This window comes from Sphaerulina musiva (genome assembly GCF_000320565.1).
Source record: "Sphaerulina musiva SO2202 unplaced genomic scaffold SEPMUscaffold_5, whole genome shotgun sequence".
Taxonomy (NCBI): domain Eukaryota; kingdom Fungi; phylum Ascomycota; class Dothideomycetes; order Mycosphaerellales; family Mycosphaerellaceae; genus Sphaerulina; species Sphaerulina musiva.
The window spans coordinates 1,505,953-1,531,281 of record NW_016017387.1 but is presented as its reverse complement, the minus strand read 5'-3'; the positions used below and the strand labels follow the sequence as shown (position 1 = coordinate 1,531,281).

Here is a 25,329-nt window from a genome sequence, read left to right as displayed (position 1 = left end):
AGTTCGATGTCTGTTCTTGCTCTGACCAAAAGTATCCTTCCTGGTCGTCGTGATTGGGGTAAATTATTGTTCAAGATGCGGAGAGTGGAGAGCGAAGAGCGGAGAGCACAAGAGAGCAAGAGAGCTCGGCGAATTGTGGACCTTGAACCTCCTTCGGAGACCAAACATCTACAGTTCTTGCTTGCCAATCTTCACTTGCCACGATACCACAGATACGCCCATTCCTACCCTGGACGAGACCAGCCATTTGAAACTTCGTATCGCACTTCTCCTTTATACCCGCGCCCGCCCGCAGTCCATTACCCTCGACGTTGTTGACAAGGATTCTCACGTGCCCTCAACTTTCCCAGCCAACGTCCCACCACCACAAACTCAATTGCGCACATATTCATTCTCTCACCACCACAATCATGGCCTCAGCCGCCGGCTCTGGCCTGACACGCCGCCGCGGTGCAGGAGCAGCCCATACCAGCGATAACGCCGCCAACGAGAACGAGTCCAGTCGCGTGTCCTCTCCCGTGCCCACCAAAAACAACCCCTACGGCGGTGGTGGGCCTGAAACCAGCTACGAAAGCGGCGAGAATGGACATAGAATCGCATTTGACCCACGCGACATTTCGGAGTCGGCGGAGCGCAGCAAGCAGCCCAAGCTTACTTTGATGGAAGAAGTCCTGCTCATGGGATTGAAAGACAAGCAAGGCTACCTTTCCTTCTGGAATGATAATATCAGTTATGCTCTCCGAGGATGTATCGTTATTGAGCTCGCCTTTCGAGGGAGAATTTCCATGCAGAAAGGGAGCGAGAGGCGGCGGTTTCCTTTGGCAGAGAGGCTGATTGAGGTGGTGGATGACACGCTGACGGGAGAGGTTTTGCTGGACGAGGCGCTGAAGATGATGAAGAGTAGTGAGAAGATGAGTGTGAGCAGTTGGATTGATCTCATGTCTGGTATGTGGAGCGCAAAGGTATCGAAGTTGGTGGAAACGGTCTGCTAACTCTAGCTGGGATCTAGGCGAGACGTGGAATCTGATGAAGATCGGCTACCAACTCAAACAGGTCCGAGAACGGCTTGCAAAAGGTCTTGTGGATAAGGGCATTCTACGGACAGAGAAGCGAAACTTCCTCCTCTTCGATATGGCTACGCATCCGGTTACCGACAACTCAGCCAAGGATGAAATCCGCCGACGCGTACGAATGTTCCTCACACAACGTACAGTTGTTCTGCCTGCCACGCAATGGCTTCCCGAAGAGATGGAATTCAGATATACCAGGACGGTGGCTATGCTTTGTGCGGCGTATGCGGCGAATGTGCTGGAGAATGCGCTGACGACGCTTGGGCACGAGGCTAGAGAACGAGCTTTTGCGCAAGTCGATGAATTGCTGGCGGAGTACAGCCAATGGCCGTTCGGAAGAAGGGCGGGTGGGCCATCAGCCATAGGAGCGAACCTGGACAGCGTCATTCGGGATGAGGTTAACGCGGCAAAGGACAAGGAGCTGCAGTTGGAGGTGAGGCAGTCTTTCCCCCGAGAAAGTTTCAGTGTTATGCTAACATGTGGTCCTAGGTCGTGGCTGCTTGCCTGAGTGTCTTCACTCGTTTAGACTCATTGCTTTAAGCTTGGTTCTATCATTCGATTCTGGTGTTCACCTGGGGTAGCGGAGCCTAGGCCACCATATCGGCAGCGTCGAGTCTTTGCCCGTATGCTGTGAGCTGCCAGCAGGGTCTCGAGACACGGGCGGACAGACGCAATTTTGCTGGCCTGCTTTGTCGCACATCGAGCACGGCTCCATAAAAAGGCCCTAACATTGGGAAAAAGCGAAGCAGGAGTTCACGAACTACCTCAATCACAAGTGCATTGGGCGAGGCTTATGGGACCCATTGCTCTCGAGGAAAGAGAGCGGAGGAATGATCTCAAGCAGTCTTTGAGAATGCACGCCGAGGCGCGTGGATGAGGCGTGGCGTTATTGGAGTACTATATGTAGCTTATCTTTCCTTGGGAAGTTGGTGACGTGGGGAAGTGTAGCGAAGATACCACGCAACATTTGATTGTTCTAGCTCAACCATTGGGGAGGCTTGGTTTTCAGGAACAAAATGGCATGCATTCGCCGTAGCATAATAATGTTGCATAACTTACAGAGTTGCTGGCTGGTATGCGACTTTCATCAATCTCAGCAATCTGTGTTCAGTCTGGTGGGCTGTATGTATCCTTGAGCCCCGTAGGAAATGATCGGTGCATGTTATTTCGAAGCCATATTCTATCCCCGGTTGGAGTGTGTCGCGGCTGTTAAGGTGATGCTGCTGACTGTACGTGTGTGTTGGTGAAGTCAGCCCAAAGTTGGTGCCTGGCCTCTGGCCTGCACGCGATGACGCTGTTTGAAGTGGGCTGTGTTTCTCCCACTCTTCCGCTCCGAGACAGCTCAAGTGCTTACCACTGTCTTGCCAGTGACTGTTACCATTGCGCGTCTCTGCAGGCTACCACTTTGTATGAGAAAGACTCTGCTTCCACCTTTTCCTTCTCTTCCCGCATAGAGACACCCACCCAGCACCCAGCACCACCACCACCATGAACGTCCTCAAGCTGCAGAAGAAATATCCTCAGTTCCCGCAGTCCGAGATCTACAGTCTCAGCGATGCTTTTCGCAAGCTTGATGTGGATGACAAGGGCTACGTCGACGAGGGGACGGCCATCAAATCGGCGCAGAACAGCGAGCGACAGCCATACGATGTCGTGCGGCAGGCACTGAAAGAGGTCGAGCTGGACAGCTCGAGGCGAGTGGAGCTGGAGGACTTTGTGGACTTGATCGCACGACTGCGGGAGAGCAGCCCTGCTCAACAACGAACGCGCGGGTTCAGTAACGCTGCGCAGAAGACGGGTGACTCGGCGGGAGCACCAGTGCCATCTCCATCGCACGCCAGCAAAGGCAGTGTCGGTGGAGGAATCCAGGCGAAGGCGGGCAGGATTACAGTCGGAGGCTCAACTGCCAGCTCGCAACACACAATCAACGAGGATGAGCGCACTGCTTTCACCTCGCACATCAATGCTGTGCTTGCAGGGGACCCAGACGTTGGGCATCTCCTTCCTTTTCCACTTGACACTTTCGAGATGTTCGATGCTTGCAGAGACGGTCTCGTGCTTGCTAAGCTCATCAACGATAGCGTGCCGGACACCATTGACGAGCGAGTGCTGAACCGCACGGGGAAAAAGATTAAGACATTGAACGCCTTCCACTTCACGGAGAACAACAACATCGTGATTGAGTCTGCCAAGGGCATTGGCTGTTCAGTAGTCAATATTGGTGCCGGAGACATCATCGAGGTGCGAGAGCACCTCATCCTGGGTCTGATATGGCAAGTCATTCGACGTGGCCTGCTGGGCAAGATTGATATCAAGCTCCACCCTGAGCTGTACCGACTTCTCGAAGATGGCGAGACGCTCGAGCAGTTCTTGCGCCTACCGCCTGAGCAGATCCTTTTGAGATGGTTCAACTACCACTTGAAAAACGCGGGCTGGCATCGACGGTTAGTTTGTACAAAGAGCGAGTGTGAGTCTAGCTGACGTGCTGCAGAGTCCAAAACTTTTCGAGCGATGTCAAGGATAGCGAGAACTACACTGTGCTCCTCAATCAACTGGCACCTAATGTGTGCTCGAAATCTCCACTACAGACATCGAATCTGGAACAACGCGCCGAGCAAGTCCTTCAGAATGCCGATGCACTCGATCCACCCTGCCGCAAGTTTTTGACGCCGAAATCATTATGTGCTGGTAACCCGAAGCTCAACCTGGCTTTCGTCGCCAACTTGTTCAATAACCACCCAGGTCTTGACCCCATCACTGAAGAAGAAAAGGCTGAGATTGAAGACTTCGATGCAGAGGGTGAGCGTGAAGCACGAGTCTTCACGCTATGGCTGAACTCCCTCAATGTCAAGCCCTCAGTGGTATCTTTCTTCGAGGATCTGAAGGATGGCATCATCCTTCTCCAAGCATACGACAAAGTTATTCCTGGTAGCGTCAACTGGCGTCATGCGAACAAGCCGCCGGCTAATGCGGTCACTCCCGTCAGCCAAGACGAGGACGAGGCCTACCTAACGATAAAATCTGGCATGTCGCGATTCAAGGCCGTAGAAAACACCAACTATGCCGTGGAGATTGGCAAGCAGAACAAGTTCTCGCTTGTCGGCATTCAAGGAGCCGACATTACAGATGGACAGAAGACCCTCACACTCGGTCTGGTGTGGCAACTCATGCGAAGAGACATCACAAATACCCTCCAAGGCCTTGCGCAGCGCCTCGGAAAGCGAGAGATCAGCGACTCCGACATGGTCAAGTGGGCCAATGACACTGTCAAGAAAGGCGGTCGTAGCTCTGCCGTGCGCTCATTCAAAGACCAGCAAATTGCATCTGGCGTGTTCCTTCTGGATGTGCTGAATGGCATCAAGAGTGAATATGTGGATTATGACCTGGTATCTGCTGGTCGAACCGACGAGGAAGCGTATGCCAACGCCAAGTTGGCCATTTCGATTGCTCGAAAACTTGGAGCGACGATATATCTCGTTCCGGAAGATATCACGAGTTTAAGATCACGATTGATCATGACTTTCATTGGCAGTTTGATGGCTACAGCGGAGAGGTAGATCCTCTAGAGGTCGAGGGAACAGTGCGAGAAACGTTTGGCCGTGTTTTTGAAAAGCGATAGTGATTATGATATGCAGTATGGTTAGGCACCGGACAGAGCGAGATGGCAGGAGGCGCGACATGATGCGAATGATGCGAATCTTAGCGGGCGTAGCTGAGCAGAAATGAAAACAAACGAAACAAAATAGAAAATGGAGGTCCATGGGACACATTCTTCGCGTGTCTACATACGTTGCATGGTCGTTGCTGTGTTACGACTGACCAAAAGCCGGCACTGTGCCCAAGTCTTGGCAGGAAGAATGCAAAGATGAATACCACGCCCACGGCACGCCACCTAAGAGACGTCGAGACGCCAGTCGTTGCTCCTGTAGACCAGCTAAAGGCCAATTGCCATCCTGTACACGATTTACAGGGACGGCCAAGGCTGTCCACTCCTACTTCAGATCCTTCCCATTGCCAGCGAAAGACATTTTCTTGCGTCTGAACAGCGCAATGAGCTCCACGTAGCCATCCACAGCCCGTCACTCACATATCAAGCAGCTCCTCTGCGAAGTCATCCAGGTAGATTATTTTGAATCTCCCGTCCCAAGCCTCGGTCCACTGACTCTTGATATAACTCTTATTAATATTCTTACTCCAAGATACCAGTTCCACCGTCCAGCCTTTCTTGAGCGCTCTTTCAACCATGGCCATGAATCCCAGACTATATTCTGCCTGGGCGGCATCACCAGTGGCGAGCACAATTGTGCTCGGAGTCTCATAATCCACAACACTTTCCAACATTTTCAGATGCAAGATCTCGTCCACACCCTGCTCAATCATCTTGGCAGGCGCGTATTGCGGCTTAGCGGACGTTTCCGTGCCACTGCCACTTCCGCTGCCAATGCCGTTGAGAGCTGAGTAGAGCTTAGGCGGTGAACCTTGCTTCGTGATTTGGTTGCTGGGGTGAACGGGAGGAGGCGCTTTCGAGCCTTTCCCGAACCTGCGAGCGTCGAGGTCTTTGAAATAGAGTTGGCGGTCGGTGAGTTCGCGAGCTTTGAGCACCTTTTCAAAGATGTTCATCTCATAGCCCACTGCTTTAGCCTTGTCAAATTCTGGCAACCAGGGATTGGAACCAGCAAGGACACGCTTGGCAACTGGACGGCGACGCTCCATGAGAAGCGCTAGGCCGTCAAATGACAAGTGAACTTGTGGAAGATGTGTTAGCGGGTGAATGCCTCGTGTCTGCTTCAGCATATCCATAAACCCGATGAATATGTTGGACGCATCAACGAAGACATGAATTCCCTTGGGATCGTTATTATGAGTGGTCATGTTCATGGGCGAGACCAGGTGTTTGCGATCATCACCGAACACATTGATCAGCTTCATAAGAAGTGCCCAGTGTCGGTCTTCGCCTGACCGAATGATTCTCGGCTCAATGACTGGTTGCGAACGTGGTTTTTTTGCGCTAGAAGGAATGGTCGATAGCCGCATGCTTGGAGGCCCTGATGGAATATGCATGCTCTGAGCGAAAGCTGTTGGATTGATACCGGCTGCTGGTGCGTGCCCGTTGTTGGCGAGGCCCTTAGCAAGCGGAGGCTGAACGCCGACGGAAGCTGGCATTAGCTTGAGCTTGCTCACGGCCTGTGGCGTCTGAACTTGTGTTCTCTGTACAGGTTGTGTCTGAGCCACTGGTTGTGCCTTGGTCTGGGTTGGTGTCGAGGGTGCTTTCTTGTTACGACTTCCTGTCCCACTAGGAGAGGGGCTAGCCGGATTGTCTCCATGCTTGAGAGCAGCCAACGCAGCAGCTACAGCATTGACTGCCTGGGAAGTCGTCTCTTCCGCATCAGAGCGGGAAGCACTCGAGGGATCAGTCTGCCTTGACACATTCGCAGGCACAGTCTGTTCAGTAGCATTCTGGATAGGAACTTGCTTCGTGCCGGGGAGATCCAATACAGGAGCCAGTCCTGGACCCATGGGTCCCTGTTGTGTAGACGCATTTGTAACCGCAGCAGTCTTTGCAGTCTGTGCGGCCTTTGTTACAGCAACCCGCCTTAGCAGTTCAGTCTTATCGAATTTGGATTTGCTCGGTGTCCCAGGCTCCTTCTCTTTCATGGCATGTGCTGATGCCTTCTTTGCGGGTGTCCTCCGACCTGGTGTCTCAGCTTCAGATTCAGAGATGGCGTCAGCTCTGCCGCCGTTCAGGCGTGCTTGGACAAGCTCCTGCTCCCGTCTCTCCTTCCTTCGCATGCGCTTCTTTTGGGTCTTGCTCGGAGCCTTCTCGAACTCCGGCCTTTGGGTCTCGCCATCTGTGCCGTCTGTGAATGAAGGGTGCCTATTGGCAGATGATGGCTCCCCACGGCTGAGCGTATATGCCGCGCCGTCAGAAGTGTAGTCAAGTTTGCTAGCAATGGTCTGCTTCTCCACCTGTCCGGTCTTGGTCGCCAGTAGTGAAGTTCCCTGAGTAGGCGCCGGAGTGCCTAGGAACTGCCAGACCTTGCCAAAGTTGCCGAGACCGACGCCTCCATGAGCGTCATCGTCGTCGGCAGTATCAGTGAGGCTGGCATTGTTGCTCACAACATTGGCTGGGTGCGAGGCAGAGGGGGCGAGTCTGGTCGTGGGGACGGTGTCCTTCTGGTGCTGGCCAGGCGTGGCGAGAGCGTTGACAAAGTCGAGAACGTGGCTAAGATCCCATGGTTTCGTCTCGGTCAATGTGGACATGTGCTGGCAGCGGTGTACGTGCTATCGCGGCACGCTGGCGGTGAACGCTTGGGGGGGTGACAGCGAGGTGTGTCGGGAGCGGCGGTGTAAGAGAGAAGGAAGAGGACAAAGAGGAGGAGGAGGGATATGTTGTATGTCGGAGTACTGAGCTAAGGTGGGAGGGTGTCATCGATGTGGCAGTTGCTCATATTAGATGGACCTTAGTAAGCTAGGAGGTAGACTCTTGACGGGAGTTTCGAGTCTCATTTCGCCACTTCGCCCCGCCACTGGCCACTGCCGTTTGCCGGCTCCAGCCGTCGGTCTTTGTACTAGAACTGCATGTATCTTAATGGGTTTATTTCACTTCACCCACCTTGTGCCCAGACTTTCACATGATGATCATGACTCCATTGCTGAGGTGACAGCGGTGTATATGGAGGAGCCCTCGTCAGTCTCATCCTCGCCTGAGAACTACTCGTCCTAGCATGTCCGCCGATTTCTGGGCTGGATATGTGTCTGGAGCCATCGGTAGCCCTCCATCCACTCCATCATCGCGGCCTGCAGCTTATACACACCTCCAGGCATTTTGATCGGCAACCCTCTGGACATTGTCAAGACAAAACTCCAAGCCGGCTCAGCATCGAAAGCAACGACAGATAGATCTTCATCGCTTTCACAGGCCCAACGCTCTCTCTCCGCTCATGATACCACACCCGGCTCTTTGACAAAATGGACTCAATTCGCCCGGGGCGCTGCAGCTCCTATATTAGGCTACGGCGCTCTCAATGCCATCATGTTCATGACCTACAACCGTTCTTTGTCCTATGTTCAAACGGGGAACTGGCATACTCTTCCTCAGGACTTCACTTCCCAGCCTGAATGGTGGAAAATCTGGTCAGCAGGAGCTGTAGGAGGTCTCGCAACATTTTTCGTCTCCACCCCTACAGAACTTGTCAAATGTCGTGCTCAAATATCGTACCAATCCTCTTGGAAAGTTACTCAAGACCTGTGGCGAACTACGGGCCTGAGGGGATTGTACATGGGAGGGACAATCACGGCTGTGAGAGATAGTGTGGGTTATGGGTTTTACTTCTGGTCGTACGAGTTGGCGAAGAGGACGGTCGTGAACGAGAGTGACAGCCACACACAGGAAGCCCTGAAAGTACTGTTCTGCGGTGGGTTGGCAGGTGTAGTGACTTGGGCCAGCATTTTCCCGTTAGATGTGGTGAAGACGAGGGTGCAGACTTGGGATCTTGTGGGTCGAGGTGATGCTTCTCAGCCTCTTTTGGGAACGGCTAGTCAGGCGACTGTGACTGAGAGGCCTGGTATTTTCAAAATTGCGCAGCAAGTGTACAGGACCGAGGGCGCTGGAGCGTTCTTTCGAGGATTAGGGGTGTGTAGCGCGAGGGCGTTCATTGTGAATGCAGTGCAGTGGGCGGTATGTACTACTCGATTATGGCGTGGCGGATCATGCTGACTTCTACCGCAAGGTTTACGAATGGACGATGAAACTATTGACGACGAAGAAATGAGAACCTAGAAGAGAACCTTGGAGCACATCCATGATTAAGGGCCTGTTCAATAAGTTGTCACCAACCTGCTTATACAATACAACCTACCGTAGGCTAGTTTCCACGTATTGAACACATTTGAAGCTTCTAGAGCATACTCATCTACTACTATAGGTTACTAACATGTAGCAGGTTGCTGGCTTACCTATTCTAGCAATCCATAAATCTTTGCAACATCTACGCTGCCCCGAGTGCAGCACCAGAGCGCTCTACTGTTGTCGTTGGAGGATATGGTATACCTGAGTACCCGACAGCTTTGATGGAGAATTTGATGATTATTGAATAGAAAGTCCAATTGGACTAGAGAGAGCAAATGTCTCCACATTTGAGAGCCGAGGCACTTCCACAAGGTACCTCGCATGAACTCACGCCTCCATTGCCTCCCAATGCTTTTCAATGTCAACAATCTATCATCTACTTCAAGGGCTACAGCGACAATATGACTACTGATCGAATAATAGAACCGAGGCCCATCAAGAAGATCCTCGTGGCCAATAGGTACATTGCAAAAGACACTACACCCCCAAAAAGGATATATACTAATCATCATCATCTCACTTGCAACCAACCAGAGGCGAAATAGCATCTCGCATCCTCTCCTCATGTCGAGAACTCAACCTCGAAACCTACGCAGTGTACACTGCAAATGATGCTCTCCACACCTACAACGCCTCACATGCCATCCAACTACCCTCTCCGGCCTCATACATGTCCATCTCCGAGCTCAAGTCCATCGTCCAAAAGCACAACATCGACGCCATCCATCCCGGCTATGGCTTCTTATCCGAATCTGCCGACCTCGCAGCCCAGATGGCCGCAATCGACGTCATCGTCATTGGCCCGGGAAGCGCAACTCTGGAACGAACGGGAGATAAACTGCAAGCGAGACAGCTCGCGGAAGAATGTCACGTACCGGTCCTCCCGGCGTTGACGCAACCGACTGCTTCGGTCGAAAGTGTGAGAAATTTTGCGGAGAGGAATGGGTTTCCGGTGATGATTAAAGCGGTCGATGGGGGTGGCGGCAGAGGAATTCGACTGGTGCGGGAAATGTCGGAATTGGAGAGGTTGGTCCACAGGGCGATTGAGGAAAGTCCTTCGAAACAGGTTTTTGCGGAACGGGCGGCTGTGGAGGGGTTTCGACATGTGGAAGTGCAGATTGTTGGGGATGGGAGAGGCGGAGTGAGGCATCTGTGGGAACGGGAGTGTTCCATTCAGAGGCGGTATCAGAAGATTGTGGAGTTGGCGCCGTCGATGTGTTTGGATCGGGAGGTTGTGAGACCGGTGATTGAGGCGGCGGTGAGGATTGCAACGAAAGTGAAGTATGCGAGTCTGGGGACGTTTGAGTTTCTGTTGAATCCGAGGACGAAGGAGTTTTTCTTTCTGGAAATCAACCCGAGGTTGCAGGTGGAACATACGATTACAGAATCAATCTGCTCCATCGATATTGTAAAAGCACAGCTGCGGTTAGCGCAAGGTGCTTCCTTTGACGAAGCTGGATTGGGTGATTTGGCCGAAGATCCGATGCTGCCTCCTAAACAACACTCCATACAGCTGCGAGTCACGGCGGAGGATGCAGAAAAGAACTACTCGTTGAGTATTGGCAAGATTCAAGCTTTTCATCTCCCTTCTGGAGTCGGGACTCGTGTCGATACCGCTCTCATACCGGGTGCTTCGGCAGTGGTGACCTCCGACTTCGACAGCGTGATTGCAAAGATCATCATCACCGCTCGCACATGGCCAGATACAGTCAGCAAAGCAAGACGCGCATTGGAAGATACATTCATCACAGGAGTACAAACGAATCTCGCTCTCTTGCGAGCCATTGTATCCCATCCAGACTTTGAAGCGGGCGAATGCGATACCACCTGGCTCGAATCCAAGCACGACGAACTCCTCGCCCTCAGCCGGGAAATGCAAAGAAGCTCCAAAGACCCTTTCCACGGTCTCGTCCAACTACAGCAATCCATCAGTAGCTCTGCCACCGCAGCCAGTAGTGGAGGAGGCGGAGGGAGCACCACCTTCCGCAAAGACGACGCATGGACCATCGACATCAGCTCCCCCGATTCCCCCAAAAAGACGCAGCAGCAGCAAAAACAACAACAACAAGAATCCCAAACCCACCACCTCCAACTCACCAAAGTCCTGAAAAATGACTTCCCCTCCTCCTTCTCCGCCAACATCCTCTACACCATCTCCTCATCCACCACCACATCCTCCACCCCCTTGCCCCTGAAAATCTCCCTCACCTCGACTTCCGCATCCAGCTCCGCCATGAGTTCTCATCACCGCTATGGCACCCCCTCTAATCCGACACACATCATCATGCCGCTGTCGGGGAAATTGGTGGAGGTGTTGGTGGATGGTGGCGATGTGGTGCGGAAAGATGAAGCCATTTGTGTGATTAAACAGATGAAGATGGAAATTGAAGTCAGGAGTCATCGAGCGGGAGTGGTGACGTGGGTGACGGAGGCGGAGGATGGGGAGGATGTTGCCGAGGGGATGTTGGCTGCTGTTGTGGAGGATGAGAAGGTGAAAGTGGGAGGGTCGAAGTTGTAGAAATATTGAGATTGGGAGGAGAGAGATGGATAAAATGTCATTATGGTTTTTTTCCCCGAAAATCTGCCTTTCTGTGTTTTCTTTTCACTGTCGTTATGGTTCTGCTGCTGTTATGGATATCACCTCCGTCCTCCCCACTTCAAGACCCAAGTCTCTGTCTAGGAAAACTGAGCACTGTCTTTTCTTTTGCCCCTCCAACTATTCTCCATTTTCCCTCTCCAACCCAACAATTAGCACACATGGTCCGCATATCCCCCTCTCAAAAAAAAGCTCCTCTCCCCACTACCGCCGCTGCGGCTTTGCATCCCCTGATCTGCAGAAGCCGACTTACCCTCATCATCTTCAGATACTTCCTCCCCAACCGGCTTCACCTTCTCCCGATTTTTCCCACTCACACCCTCCCAAATTCCACCTCCGAGGGCACCGACTCCTTTGACCACCCCGCCACCAATCGAACCGACTGAACCCATCACATTACCTTTTCCCAGTTTTCCGACACCGTCTCCGAGACCGGTTGTGACGTTCGATAGCTAGAATGACAAGAAAGAAAAAAGAGAAAATCAAAAGTCAGCATTTTATCTCTATGGCCTTTGGGATGCAGATGGGGGAGTATTGATATATCTTCAAATTATAAGAAAAACTTACCGTCCCACCAACCCCCTTCGTCACACCTTCTACTGTCCCTCCGACTCGACGACCTGGGATATACTTTCCTGCAGTCTTGCCTACTCCACTGACAGTGGCGTCGAGTCCTTGACCGACTCCTGTGACGGTTTTGCCTGTACAACAAACAATATCAACATCAACATCCATCTATTCATCAATTCGAAATATCAAATCACCGAAAAAAATTCTTCTCAAAACTCACCTACACCCCCCGTGGCTCCTCCGACCGTATTACTGACGTCGTAATTACCGATTCCGCGAGTGGTATCGCCAATGGTTTGTCCCAAACCGGAAGTTACGCCCGAGACGGTTTTGCCGATGCCAGAAGTTGTATTCTGGGCGGCTGAGCCGATGGGGCCGCCGAGCTGGGTTTTTTGAAAAAAAAGGAGGGGTTAGTGAGTGAGGGAGAGAAGGAGGGAGTGGACTGGACTGTTCCAACGAAAGAAAAGAAAGAAAGGAGCATCATCGACTGGGCGATTTTGGAGGTAGAGGAGGAGGAAGAGGGTGATGAAGTTCCCTCCTCCTGAGAGAGCTGGTAGGTAAGGTAACTGTACTTACTGTTGCATTGACACCTTTTCCTAGCCCAGAAATTGTGGCATCTGCGCCATATCCGACACCGGATACTGTCGCGCCAGCTCCTTGTCCCACTCCCGATAGAGTCTTTCCCGCACCTGTGGGGAGCAGAGTATCAATAAGTCGTAGATTCCAATTTCGAGAGAGAAGAAGAATTAAAAAGAAAGAAAAAAAAACGGCAGCCGGGGAGAAATCTCACCTCTCGCAACCCCTTTTCCAACACCTCTGACATCTCTCTTCCCAATCGCATTCCCCGTATCCTTCACCGTAGTTGCCACATCTCCCACGGCAGAATCCGTTGTGCGTTTGATGTTCTGGACTGTATCGTTCGTCAATTTTCCCACATTTGTCGTTGCATCGTTGGAGGTCTGCGTGGCTCCTGCTCCGGCTTGATTGATCTTTTTCGTTGCTGTTGCGGTACGGGTTTTGGGGGCTTTGTCGAGAAGAGCTGTGGTACGAGTGAAGGGGAAGAGAGAATGGATGATTAGTATATATTTGTAGAGTGTGTGCAGGTGTGCTCTCTGTGAAAATGGGGAAAGGCTATGGAAGGTTCTTCTTCTTCTTCTTCTTCTTCTTCTTGTGTACAAGGTATGATGACAAAGATAGGTAAATACTCATCCTCCTCCCGCACTTCTAATCTCAATCTTCCTCGGCTTCGTCTTCATCTCCATCTCCATCTTCTCCTTACAACAATTCTCCTCAGCAACCCTCCACCTCCCCACCAACCAAGCCGGCAACCACTTCTCAATCACACTCGAATCCATCCCTCCGCTAAAATCCACATTCCCAGAAGAAGGAGGAGAAGGAAGAAGAAGACGATGACGATGATGATTTCCTGGAAAAGAAGCAGAAGCAAAAGAAGAAGACATACCTATACTCCCTCCTCCTCCTCCTCCTCCTACTCTTCCTCCAACACCTTTATTCCCTACAGCAGCAGCAGTTGCAGTAGCATTTGCAACATTGGGTTTTCTATTCTGGGCTTGAATAGGAGGTGGAATAGGTTTTTTCTTTCCAGTTTCTTGCTTTTGAAAAGAAGTTTTTTCGGTGGACTGTTGCTGTTGCTGCTGTTTCCCTGCGCTGCTGTTCGTGGGACTGCTCTTGTTAATCGGCAATTGCGTTGTGGATGGTGTTGATGGAGTTTTCTTCTTCACGGGAGCAGCTTTGACGACTACTGGCGGTGGCGGTGATATGCCAGTCGTAGAAGAAGAAGGCTTGGATATGGGTTGCTTCTTGATTGATGCAGATCCTAAAGCTCCGATGGGCTTTGAGGAGGAGGGCGGCGTCGTTGTTGGTTTTTTCACTGGAGTCGTGGCAGTGGCAGGTTTTACGGGCGTAATAGGAGTTTTGGAGGGCAATTTTTTGGAAAGCGGTTTGACTGGCGTCGTCGTCTTCTTCTTTGCAGACTCATTGTCTACCATTTGTATTGGCGACATGGTATAGAAAGAGAAAAAAACCCCAAGTAGAAATATTGTAATTATTCAAGTTTTACTCTCTACATAGGGTACAGTGAGATACCTTACTGTTAGGAGGTAGCTGAATAGGTATATCGACGGCCATGGTTCCACAATGCCTCCGTCATGTATTACAACTGTGGCGTATGAATTGAGAGTTGGATTTTCCAAGATTTAATCCCTGTGTGCAATCGTCCTTCGACGCAACGTCTCGTGACCGTGTGCCTCTCAGCTCCTTTTCGCCACTCACTCTCTACTTACCTACCTAGTTTCCTAATTTTGTCATTTTTCTCATAATATATCAATTCATCCGAGTAATCAAAGAACATTTAATTCTTGGCAGATCTGTCGTCAAGGAAAAAGGTCGAGAGAAAGGACGAGAAGAGAAGAGAGAAAAAAAAGTGTCCCAACAGATGAATATTCAGATTGCTACTAGTTAATACATCGTCTTTCGCCCAAGTCAGACACCACTGAAAGGGAAACCACGCGCTGGACTTAGACTATGTGGGCCTTATCGTACCGCATATTAGTCTCGTCTCGCGACGAACTTCTCCGCGAAGATGATGATGCATCATGCTGCTCGGGTCCACTGTGTCGTCTACTAGAGTACGAAGGAGGACTCCTGGATGGTTCTGCGTTCGGAATCGTAGATGGATCGGCCAAGTGCGCAGCGATTGCTGCGGTATTGATCGTGATGTCTTCAATGTTCTTCAGTCGAGGTCCCGTGTAGTACTTGTTTGCTCCGAGGAACCACCATGCCAAAGCGAAAATCGCTACTGCTGCCGCTACGGCGACGGCATAGTTCATGTTGGTGGCTGTGACGGGGATCGTGGTTGGGCAGAATAAGACCACACTGATGAGTAAGACCCAGCAGATGGCAACAATGTTACGAGGCTTGCTGGGCAAGAATCTGCCGAGATAGTTGCCCATTTTGTATGGTCCTGGCACAAACTGTTCAGAATCTTCGTAGACCAAGCGGGCAATGAGTACAGCAATATAGCTGAGGTCCAGACACGGTGCGCAGAGATTGAAGATGGCCGTAATGGTCAGGGTCGAGCCAATGCCAATGAGATTCAGGAAAGCGCAGAAGACAGCCACGAACCATACTGCATACACCGGAGTTCCCGTTTGAGCGTTGACTCGACTCCAGATGTGAGAGAGTGGCAGTGCTTCGTCTCTCGCAAAGGCATATGCCATGCGTGAATTCGCGAGCATGGCGGCCGCTCCGGTGAAGAATTGGATGAGAATGACAAAGAAGAGCATGATCGTTGCGCCATCTCTGCCAGCGGCATTCAGGAAGATCTGTGCTATCGGCAGACCCGTCGGCGAACCCACAATGTCGTCCATGTATGTCTCGGTCAGACAGAACGTGAATACGACGTTCAAGATGAAGCCTTGAACTCCGGAGATGACCACAGCGAGACGGATCGAAGCCGGACCACGGACGGCGGCATCATGCGTCTCCTCAGACATATGCGTCGTTCCGTCGTAGTCGGTCATGACCCACGCGACGTTGAGGAAGCCGAGCAAGAAAGACCAGCCTTTGGAGCCATATCCGGAACCGTCTCTGAAGTCTGTAAAGACGAAACTTGCATCTCGCTTATCCTCTGTCAGGACCAGAAGTGCTATGCAGATGCCGACTGTAGCCAAAATGTTGATGGGCGCGAACCAGATGACCATTCGATAGAGGCCTTTTGTTGTCAGCGAGCATATACACCCGAACACGAATAGCATCGCAATGGCGATGAGAACAATCTGCCAAGGCTTTCTATGCTCGCATCTCGTTAGCGGTCTGCTCCCCAAGAAAGATGCTTGCTCCCGTACTTACGGCGAATAGCCATAAGCCCCATCGACCAGCTCTGATCTCATACTCTTCATAGCAAGAATCATTTGTCCCAACGTATAGGCGATGGATGCCACTCCACACGCCTGCCCCAGGAAGTTGCACCAACCAATGATCCACGTCCATATGGGTAAATGCTTCTGTGGCACAATCTTGGCCGGTACAAAGTACATGCCGCCAGCGGTCGGATATGCCGAGACCAGCTCGGCCACACAGCTCGCAATGATATATGCCATGCATGATCCGATGAACCACGCCCACACCGCGGTCGCCGGACCTCCGACAGTAATGGGCACTCCATATGTAGCAGGCTGCGAGCCTAGCACGCCCAAGATGGAGATTGCATATGAGAGGGTTGACCATCTGCCAAATTCTCGTTTCAATTCCTGTCAATCAAGAGGTCATCAGTAGTGCGGGATGGTGGACAGAGGCAGGCTTCCCTCACATACCGGCTGATAGCCAATGCGCGCTAACGTCTGGTCGTCCTGGTCTGGTATATGAGCATATGACGCTCCGGGACGATGGACAGCACCTGCAGTCTGTGGATAGTCGTCGTGATCTGATACATGTTCATAGCCTTTGCCGTATGGAGTGACTGTAGTCGGAGTAAGCTGCTTTTCGTCCCCTCTTGCACCGTTCTTGAAGTGCACGGGATCCATGGCCAGTAGTGTGCAGTGAGTGAGTGAATGGTGAAGGCGCAGGTACCATCATGGCAGCAGCAGCAGCAGCAACAGGACGAATACGGCGCAGGTATATGCGGACGTTTACCGCCACTTCACGCAGAGCTTCCATGATCCAGGCACTACTGATCCAGGCAGTAGTGCCTGTCCAGGAAGTGGTCGTGACACGGTGTTGTCACGTCTCAGCTCGTGAGAAGCCGTTTACCGGCGGTCGTGTCACTCACTAGCAGGTCGGAGATAATAGAGGAGAACTTACAGGGTAGGAGTGCGAGAAGGGATTCAAACATGGTGCCAAGAAGGGCAATAGGGCATGCAACCAGTGGGCCGAAGCTCTGCCAGTACAGTACAGCGTGCCCACGGCCCCAAGTGAAGAAGTGAAGGATTGTGACTACCGCCGACCGGAAACTTGCGGTCAAGGAGGCGTGTTGTTGGAGGACGGCGATTGGGTAGGTGAGGTAATTCTACGCGCAGAGTCTTGTTAGTTGTTCCGTATTTACAGCCCAGATTGGGGTAGCCCAGGCGAAGATGCTGTCTCTGCCGTCTCTGCCCCGTAGTCACTAGTCACTAGTCACCAGTCACCACGCCCTCTGTCGATCAGCCCACGTTATTTTAACTTATTAGTACCGTGGTCTTACTCTTTGCTCAGATTGCTGGCCTTGAAAAGGGTGTTCGCAGCACTGGAGCCCTGCCGGCTTCCGCAATATGGGGAATAGTCGCAGATGATCGCAGGATAAGCCTGCGGAAGTGCAAAGTTAACGGCTCGGGGGACCCAGGGCATTCCTGGTCGGGGACAGCGGTAAGGTTGTATGTTGTTTGTTGGTGAGATCTGATTATATCATTCATATGTACCTGTACCTAAGCGGTAGTAGGTATGGGTCCCGTCCTATGGGAGAGAGACAAGAGAGGTGGAAAGTGAAAACGCGAGAACAACGGCGGTCGGGAGCCCGTGTGCACGGTTCTGTAAGGATGGTCTCGTTTACATACAGCCGTGTGAGACTCTGTGGAGCCGATACTTGTAGTGTCTCCTACCTCCTAGGGCAGTTGGCATTGATTTGGCAGTGGGTCGGGCAATAAATAATATGGATACCTGAAGGAAGGTCGGGTAGACAAGAATTGATTGGAAACGTCGCCGTTTGCCGTGTCCCAGAGCCTTGTCATGGGACGACCTCCTAACAGTAGTACCGGCAGTCGGTGCCGATAAGCTGACCGACCCGGCGAGCCATCCATATTTGCAACTTGCATAGGAGTTAGGACCATACATGTACATGTACATATGTAGTCCATACCTACCTAGGTAGGTACATGATCATACATACATACAAAGTTTGTAATCAGATCCTCATTTGTGCATGTACCGCACGACAAACACGCGAGCATATCAGCCGGTTCGGGATCGCGGAACGATGCAGAAGGTTCGCAGCAAAGCAAGGGCACCAAGACAGTGCGCAGAGTTTTGCGGCGCGGCACCAGGGAGAGAAGGTCGGAGTGCCGACGGCATGGGTTGGACGGTTGGCTAGTCGGCTGCCAAATGCCAATGCTAGAGGCGCCAGCGAGCGGTGAGAGATGAGGCCAGCACAGCTACATGTAGTTCCATGTATAGGTTAGGTAGGTAATAATAATACTGAACGATGACGGGATCAGTGGCAGCAAGGGATCGAGATGATGTTGGCGGCGGCGACGCTCCCGGGAATGGCAACATGAGCCCGCCACATGGTGGGAAGAGGTGGAATCCCCAAGAGCTTCACCGACCGACGCCCAGCATCATCATTTTCTGCCATGCTGCGTAACCTGGACCGCCATCCCATTCGACGACTGACACAGCCCTAGGCTCCAGATGGGCGGACGACGGGCAGAATGGGGACATGATGGTGGGCTGCGAGCCGAGTGCCCCGATGCATCGACTGTCCTGGGAAGCGGAATAGGACTCACATGTGGAATACATGTACCTCCTACCTGGATGTCTCTGGTCTGGCATACTCTGCCTCTCAGAGTTTGGAGACTGAAGCAGTGCCGTTGGAAGAGGCATACCCGGCACCGCTACTGCGCGTGGAAGAGCATCCGAGACTTCAGCCGATCAGCAAATCCATGTCCGAGGACCACGTTGCCGTAGACATTGAAGTCTTCGGAGGTACTTGGTACGGTCGATCGATCGGCAGACAGCAGACATACAGACCCCCACTGGACCTTGGGATGAAATCACAAGTACGACGAGATGCACTCAAGCTACCCGACCTCCTATCGCCCTACACAGCATATGCATGAAGCGGTCCGATACGCCGCGCGCCTGGATAACCTAATAATGCAACGACGTATGGTGGAGGTCGTCAAGCAAGGACAAGACGATGGTGTGATGTAGCACTGCACGGGAAAAGCTGAGGTCTTGCTCCTTGGAAAGTAAACGACATCATAAATGTCAGGTATTACAGCACAGTACATGGTATTTGTCCAAATGAGTGCTGATGGATTTCCAACTTCTTCTGTACTGTGCGTGTTGTCTTTTGATGTCGCCCAGCAACTCTGGTGCGAAATGTCCTAGGTACCTTGTACATAAGGTACGGTAACATATCTTAATGTAGGTAGGTACAAGTACATTGTCCAACATCGACGGCAAGGCAGATAGGATGTAGCGGCTGATGATATGTAAGTTCAAGGTTCGTGGTTCTCCGTAGTCCACACAGAAACACCGCCAAGCCCCAACCGAAACACGTGCCCCATACACTGGCCATGAACCTTCTCTCGTTTGATGTGGCGCAAGAGAAGAAGGAAGATGAAGCATTGATTGCTGGATTTTTCTGGTTTTGTTTTTTTGTTTTTTTTTGTTTTTTTTTTATTTACTTGCTGAACCGGCGCTGGCAACGTCAGGCAATATGGCCACTGTTCTCCCATGTTTGGACAGAAGGACATGGGTGCCCTGGCATCATGTGATATGAGTCATATGAGATAACAGGGGCCACTGATTCCTTGGCATATGTATGTAGAGTTGGGGATACCCACCCCCCTCTTTTCTCTTCTTGAGAGGTCAGACCTCGGACCTCAATTAATCCACTTATTGATTGGTATTCCATCAATCTTCTCAATTGGGCACTAGTGTGGTGTGTGGTTCCAACAGTTATGAGCCCGGCTAGCTCTGTTTGATTAATCAAAGGAATCAATTGGTTACTGGATATCTCCCAGAATTACCTGAGATTGATCAAAATCCGCTGTATCAAGAAAACCCGAAGACCGCACACCATCACTTTATGCCGGCCCAAACCCGTTCATCCAGACAAAGAGAAGAAAGCCAGAGCCTATTGAGCAATCGATCTCGATCCCCGACACCTGACTTTCAAGAGGTTGAAGAAGGACTATCAAGTCAGCTTATATTAGAAGAAGAGACACCTAGCGGCTCGTATCCTAGGAATCAAGCCATTTCTCAGATTGCCTACCTAGAGTGGATTGACGAATTCAACGAAGACACTATAGCTGATTCTTCTGAACCCTCAACAACGACGACGTCGATTGCCAAGCTGCGCACATAGTAGGACTGGAATGTGTAGATCACCTATATCAAGAGGGAGGTAGTGAAGCTCTAGATATAGGCTGATATCAATCCAGAGACAGCTGAGCCAGATCCAGAAAACCCAATACAGCTCAAAGGACAACCTGTCTTTGACTTTGCGGCTCTACCTACTGATGTTACCCCAACAGCTCTTAGTCTGGCTCAATTCAAGCATAGGTATAACAAGGATGTATAGGAACTCAAGCAAAGGGGGTACCAGAAGATTGAATCAATTATTAACTAATCTCTCTCTGCAGACCTTTAATATAGGGTAATCAATTGTAAGACAATCAGGCAGATACTCAAGATTCTCTCAGAATACACTAAGCCTAATACCCTTGCTGCTACTCAGTTGCTGAAGAAAGAGTTGGAAACCCTTTCTTACCTACTATATAGAAAGTCCATTTATGACTATATATACCTGTGGTTCACTTGGTGTAGTAAGAGAGATGCTGTTGGTACACAAGCAGACAATGAATCTACCCAAGCATGGTTGTCTTCTATAGCTCCAATATATAGAGACTATATAGCCACAAGGACAGGGAGGCTGCTTGATAAGCAGAATGATAGGGAGGTGACAACTCTCCATTCAGAATTGAGAGCCTGGCAGTCCTACTTTCAGTACAATAGAGACACCAAATTCAAGAGCAAGCACAGAACCACCGTCGCTAGCATCTCAACCGCCGCTGCAACCGAATCATCCTCGTCCTTAACCCGATCCTTATCTTCAAGACCAAGCAAACCATGTCTCTATAGTAGGAACTACATGTGGAAGGAATGCTACTACCTCAATGCCGAGTATCCGAGGCCTGAGGCATGGAAGCTAAGAGATGATACTAAGAAGAAGATTGAGAAGAGATTCAAGGAGGACAAGAACCTGAAAGAGAGAGTAGACAAAGCAATTCAAGTATACAACGCTGCTCAAGGGTCGAAGGGCAAGGACACTAAGGACAAGGGCATAGCCGCAGAACTCGAAGATACTACCGCTGCTGCTACCTTGGAACCCGTATCTGTTGGATCAATTGGTTACACCCGGCTCTACAACGCAGTGATTCTGGATAGTGGTGCCAATATTCACATTATCAACGAATCTATAAGGGCAAGGATCATTAGGTCTGAGTTACTAACCTCCTCTGATATAGTAATCTCTAGGGACAAAAGGTACCAACCTGAGGCAATTGTTAATGCCACTATCAATCTGGATATAGGGAATGGAGTGACAAGGAAGCTCACTCTCCTTAATGCCCGGCTCATTCCGGGATTCTTCACAAGTTTGGTCTCATTGCAGATTCTTAACACAAAGGGAATCCACTATAACACTAGAAACTGGCCTAATAGGTTGATTACTGGCTAACCCTAGGAGGAACCCAGACTGTAGGCACACCTCAAACCTGAACACAGTAATAGCAGATACGGTCACTAGATTATTGAACGGTTGCCTACAACAAGAAGTGTTGCTGGAACCACTAGACTTACTGATTTATCTGGAGGAATCAGTACTGAAATGGAGGAGGTGAAGTCTGTATGCACCCCACACTCCGAGAATGCGGGGAAATCAACCTTACCTGCATCAACGTCACCTGCTGGATCTGTTGCTGCTGCACAATCCAGTTACCAACCACTCCCACCTTTGACAGCAACGGCCAATCAATGGCATCAGTTGCTAGGCCACCCATCTGTAAGGGCTATTGAGCACTTGGAACCTGCAACTGAGGGTTGCCAGGTAATTGAGACAGGACCAGACAAGGAGGTTCTGAATAGTGTTACTTGTGATACATGCATGCTGGCCAAGGCTAAAGCAGTGATCTCAAGGAGAAAAGACAAGCATAGGGAAGTGCTGCCTGAGGCAGAGAATGCCAAGATAGCTGTCTGTTCATAGGATCTTATTGATATAACCCCTTCTCTCCCTGGACCAAATGGGTTGGTCTTCAAGTTTTACAGCTACTAGTACTATAACCAGGAGGGCTATTATGTTGGTGATCCTGTAGCAACCAAGCCACAAGCAATTGCCAAATTTCCAGGACATTTCAAGAAGATGGAAGTGTCCTTTAGTGCCAAAACCATCCTGGTTCGCTGTGATATAGAAGCAACTATAGGAAAGGATGCGGGCAAAGCCATTACCAGGCAGGGGGTCAATACTCTACCTACTGCTGCTGGTACCCCTGCTCAGAATGGAGCAAGTGAGGTTGCTGGAAGAGAGATTGTTACTAAATCTAGGACTCTTAGGATTGATGGTCGATTACTAAAGACACTCTGGCTATAGCTTATAGATTCAGCTGTTTACCTACTCAATAGGACCCCTACTGCCAAGCTCAACTGGATGACTCTATTTGAGAAAGTCACAACTAAGAAACCCTTCCTTGGCTATCTCCACCCTATTGGTTGTAAGGCCTTCGCTCTCCGCAGAGACATTGCTAAGAGAGACAAGATAGAAGAGAGAGCTTACATTGGATACCTGATTGGGTATGCCTCTACCAATATTTTTTGGATCTGGATTCCTTCACCCCTGAACAAGGTGATCAGGACGAGGGATGTAGTCTTTAAAGACAATAAGAGATACAATCCACTGGACATCAATAGACAAACCTTAGAAGAACTGGTTCCTGCTGCTATTCACCAGACTGTGGTTGATTCTATCTTAATGCCTGAGGAATCTCTAACTTCTGATGGTTCTATAGATGACCCCTTTCTAGCCAACAATATTCCGGTCTTTGCTGTCCAACCTCAGGGAGGTAATGAACAGTAGGGAGGTGAAGGGCCACAACAGGAACAAGAGTCATTATACCCAACACTACCAGAAACACCCGCTAGAGATGAAGACAATGTAGCTGCCAACCAAGGTCAAGTTGGTTAGGCCCCGGGGGCCTTACCGGGAACACCCGCTTTTTCGGCCTCTTATCACCCTGCCTCAGATAGGGAGGTGGAAGAGAGTACCCATTGGTACAGTATAGACAACTATAGACGATGGATCGACTATAGAACTGGACGGTTAGAGGATTACCTGGATGAGTTGAGTTCTGCAGCTGCTACTTCCCTCCAAGCCTATACTCTACCCAATCTCAAAGAACCTTACCAAGTAATAAGCTCACTGTTACCCCCTGCTAACTGGAAAGAGATGGAAAGGCATATCCACTATCAACAATTCAGACAAGCAGCAGTTGATGAAGCTGGAAAGCTTATAGGCAAGAGGACATTTAGGGTATTCTTTGGTTATAAGGGTTATAAGGTACCTTTGGTCTGGGTATTTGCTTACAAGACAGACCTATCAACTGGTGAGATTCTCAGGTACAAGGCTAGGCTTTGTATCCGTAGGGATCTTCAATTGCTATCAACCCATAAAACCTATACGGCTACACTTAGGTACAAGGTATTCAGGGCTATCACTGCCCTGGCCTTTGCAAGGAATCTGAAAACCCGGCAATAGGATATAGTGAATGCCTTCCTAAATGCTACCATTCCTTATACTGTATATTGTTCAATCCCTGAAGGGATAGAGGAGTATGGATTTGGACCAGATGCCTGCTTCATCCTTGAGAAAGCACTCTATAGATTAGCTGAATCACCTCGCCTGTAGTATGACCTGTTTGTTATAAGGATAGAAGACTATAGCTTTAAGCTGGTTCCTGGAATTGACTATCTGATAGTGAACATGGATCTCTACCTGCTTATGATATTCTATGTGGATGATATTAGGTTGATTTATGAGAGGGACAGGGAGGATCAAGCTATCCTGTTCAACCAGTACCTGCTTTCTAACTTTGAGGTTACTCAGAAAGAGCCATCCTTCTTTCTGGGTACAGAAGTCCTGGAATCACTAGACTAGGAAACCCTGACTATGTGCCAGTCTGCCTACCTGACAAAGATTGGTATCAAATTTGGTGTTTATAAGAGGACTCGATTCCCAGATATACCACTTCCTACTAGAAACCTGGAACCTGCTACTGATACAGCTAGGCCTGACTTCATCAAAGGATATTAGATAAAGGTTGGTTCAATTGGTTATGCAGCTGTTTTGGTAAGGCCGGATGTAGCAAAGGCACATGCTACTCTTTCTCAATTTCTGAAGAATCCAAGCCAAGCTTATATAGAAGCTGCCAATCACCTGATTGCCTACCTCTATAGTACCAAGGACATGAAGTTGCACTTCTATAGGGATAAGCCCAAGATGGAGCTGTATATAGATACTTCATTTGGTGACAACCCGGACAGGAAGAGTTCACAGGGATTCTTGATGATGATGTATAGTGGTGCTATTGATTGGCAAGCAACCAAGCAGAAGACAGTCACCAAATCAACCGCAGAGGCAGAGTTGCTAGCACTCTTATCAATTGCAGGTAATAGGTACTAGTGGACTCGACTTTTCTCTGAATTTGACAAGGTATTTCCACCTCCACCTGGAAATAAGCCATCTGGGGAGCCTGTCAAGGATGGAACTATAGGTAGAACCAAGGTTTTCTGTGACAACCAACGAGCAGTAGATATCGCCAATCACAAGCATAGGTTACTCAATACGGCTTTGAGACATGTGGATATCCATCAACACTGGGTAAGGCAGGAAACTATAGCAGGACGATTGACCGTAGAATGGATTGGGACTGCTAAGCAACGAGCTGATGGCTTCACAAAGAACCTCCCAAAGGGGTCATTCCAGTCATTCCGGACGAGCCTGGGGCTCAGGTAAGTGGGTATAGTCGATCATTGGATTGAGATGGACGGTCACCATGTCTGGTATTTCAGCTTTTCTTATGTAATCAAGCTGAGGGAGGTGTGTTTGGACAGAAGGACATGGGTGCCCTGGCATCATGTGACATGAGTCATATGAGATAACAGGGGCCACTGATTCCTTGGCATATGTATGTAGAGTTGGGGATACCCACCCCCCTCTTTTCTCTTCTTGAGAGGTCAGACCTCGGACCTCAATTAATCCACTTATTGATTGGTATTCCATCAATCTTCTCAATTGGGCACTAGTGTGGTGTGTGGTTCCAACATCCCACGACATGCAAAAGAGGCTAGACCAGCCAGCTGCGCCCACGTTATGTCTCCTGGAGCACAAGACGAGGGGCGAGCGGCCACGATGGACTAAATCCTGCCGTCCTCTCTAGAATACCCTATACAGTGTGTATTGCACTTTATTTTGC

General features: G+C 50.2%; 8 protein-coding genes across 8 annotated transcripts; 5 read left to right on the top strand and 3 right to left on the bottom strand.

Moving 5' to 3' along the window:
- The first annotated feature begins 233 nt into the window (after positions 1-233).
- On the top strand, positions 234-2,143 carry SEPMUDRAFT_149405 (GPP34-domain-containing protein). The gene is made up of 3 exons (XM_016905533.1): positions 234-945; positions 1,010-1,503; positions 1,560-2,143. The coding sequence occupies exons 1-3, from the start codon at positions 411-413 to the stop codon at positions 1,608-1,610; spliced, it is 1,080 nt and encodes a 359-aa protein (XP_016760988.1). The 5' UTR covers positions 234-410; the 3' UTR covers positions 1,611-2,143.
- A 290-nt stretch (positions 2,144-2,433) lies between these two features.
- On the top strand, positions 2,434-4,844 carry SEPMUDRAFT_149404 (actin-bundling protein Sac6). The gene is made up of 2 exons (XM_016905532.1): positions 2,434-3,514; positions 3,562-4,844. Exons 1-2 carry the CDS (start codon positions 2,559-2,561, stop codon positions 4,625-4,627), a joined length of 2,022 nt encoding a protein of 673 aa, XP_016760987.1. The 5' UTR covers positions 2,434-2,558; the 3' UTR covers positions 4,628-4,844.
- SEPMUDRAFT_149403 (uncharacterized protein) lies at positions 4,830-7,371 on the bottom strand. Its single transcript, XM_016905531.1, has one exon. The coding sequence runs from the start codon at positions 7,329-7,331 to the stop codon at positions 5,154-5,156; it is 2,178 nt and encodes a 725-aa protein (XP_016760986.1). The 5' UTR covers positions 7,332-7,371; the 3' UTR covers positions 4,830-5,153.
- A 424-nt stretch (positions 7,372-7,795) lies between these two features.
- On the top strand, positions 7,796-8,901 carry SEPMUDRAFT_66300 (solute carrier family 25 protein; the record flags this gene model as incomplete). The annotated part of the gene is made up of 3 exons (XM_016909748.1): positions 7,796-7,838; positions 7,892-8,748; positions 8,801-8,901. The coding sequence occupies 3 exons, from the start codon at positions 7,796-7,798 to the stop codon at positions 8,840-8,842; spliced, it is 942 nt and encodes a 313-aa protein (XP_016760985.1). The 3' UTR covers positions 8,843-8,901.
- Positions 8,902-9,313: 412 nt separating this feature from the next.
- SEPMUDRAFT_149401 (carboxylase:pyruvate/acetyl-coa/propionyl-CoA) lies at positions 9,314-11,488 on the top strand. Its single transcript, XM_016905530.1, has 2 exons — positions 9,314-9,379; positions 9,454-11,488. The coding sequence occupies exons 1-2, from the start codon at positions 9,321-9,323 to the stop codon at positions 11,435-11,437; spliced, it is 2,043 nt and encodes a 680-aa protein (XP_016760984.1). The 5' UTR covers positions 9,314-9,320; the 3' UTR covers positions 11,438-11,488.
- Positions 11,489-11,492: 4 nt separating this feature from the next.
- Positions 11,493-14,147, bottom strand: SEPMUDRAFT_149400 (uncharacterized protein). The gene is made up of 6 exons (XM_016905529.1): positions 13,548-14,147; positions 12,876-13,124; positions 12,662-12,774; positions 12,306-12,468; positions 12,083-12,216; positions 11,493-11,967 (listed from the first exon to the last, which is right to left on the bottom strand). Exons 1-6 carry the CDS (start codon positions 14,107-14,109, stop codon positions 11,668-11,670), a joined length of 1,521 nt encoding a protein of 506 aa, XP_016760983.1. The 5' UTR covers positions 14,110-14,147; the 3' UTR covers positions 11,493-11,667.
- Positions 14,148-14,530: 383 nt separating this feature from the next.
- SEPMUDRAFT_125932 (amino acid permease 2) lies at positions 14,531-17,641 on the bottom strand. The gene is made up of 5 exons (XM_016902023.1): positions 17,286-17,641; positions 16,907-17,214; positions 16,420-16,565; positions 15,956-16,356; positions 14,531-15,895 (listed from the first exon to the last, which is right to left on the bottom strand). The coding sequence occupies exons 2-5, from the start codon at positions 16,935-16,937 to the stop codon at positions 14,623-14,625; spliced, it is 1,851 nt and encodes a 616-aa protein (XP_016760982.1). The 5' UTR covers positions 16,938-17,214; positions 17,286-17,641; the 3' UTR covers positions 14,531-14,622.
- A 637-nt stretch (positions 17,642-18,278) lies between these two features.
- SEPMUDRAFT_117407 (uncharacterized protein) lies at positions 18,279-18,912 on the top strand (the record flags this gene model as incomplete). Its single annotated transcript, XM_016901337.1, has 3 exons — positions 18,279-18,363; positions 18,478-18,518; positions 18,640-18,912. The coding sequence occupies 3 exons, from the start codon at positions 18,279-18,281 to the stop codon at positions 18,910-18,912; spliced, it is 399 nt and encodes a 132-aa protein (XP_016760981.1).
- Positions 18,913-25,329: the final 6,417 nt, after the last annotated feature.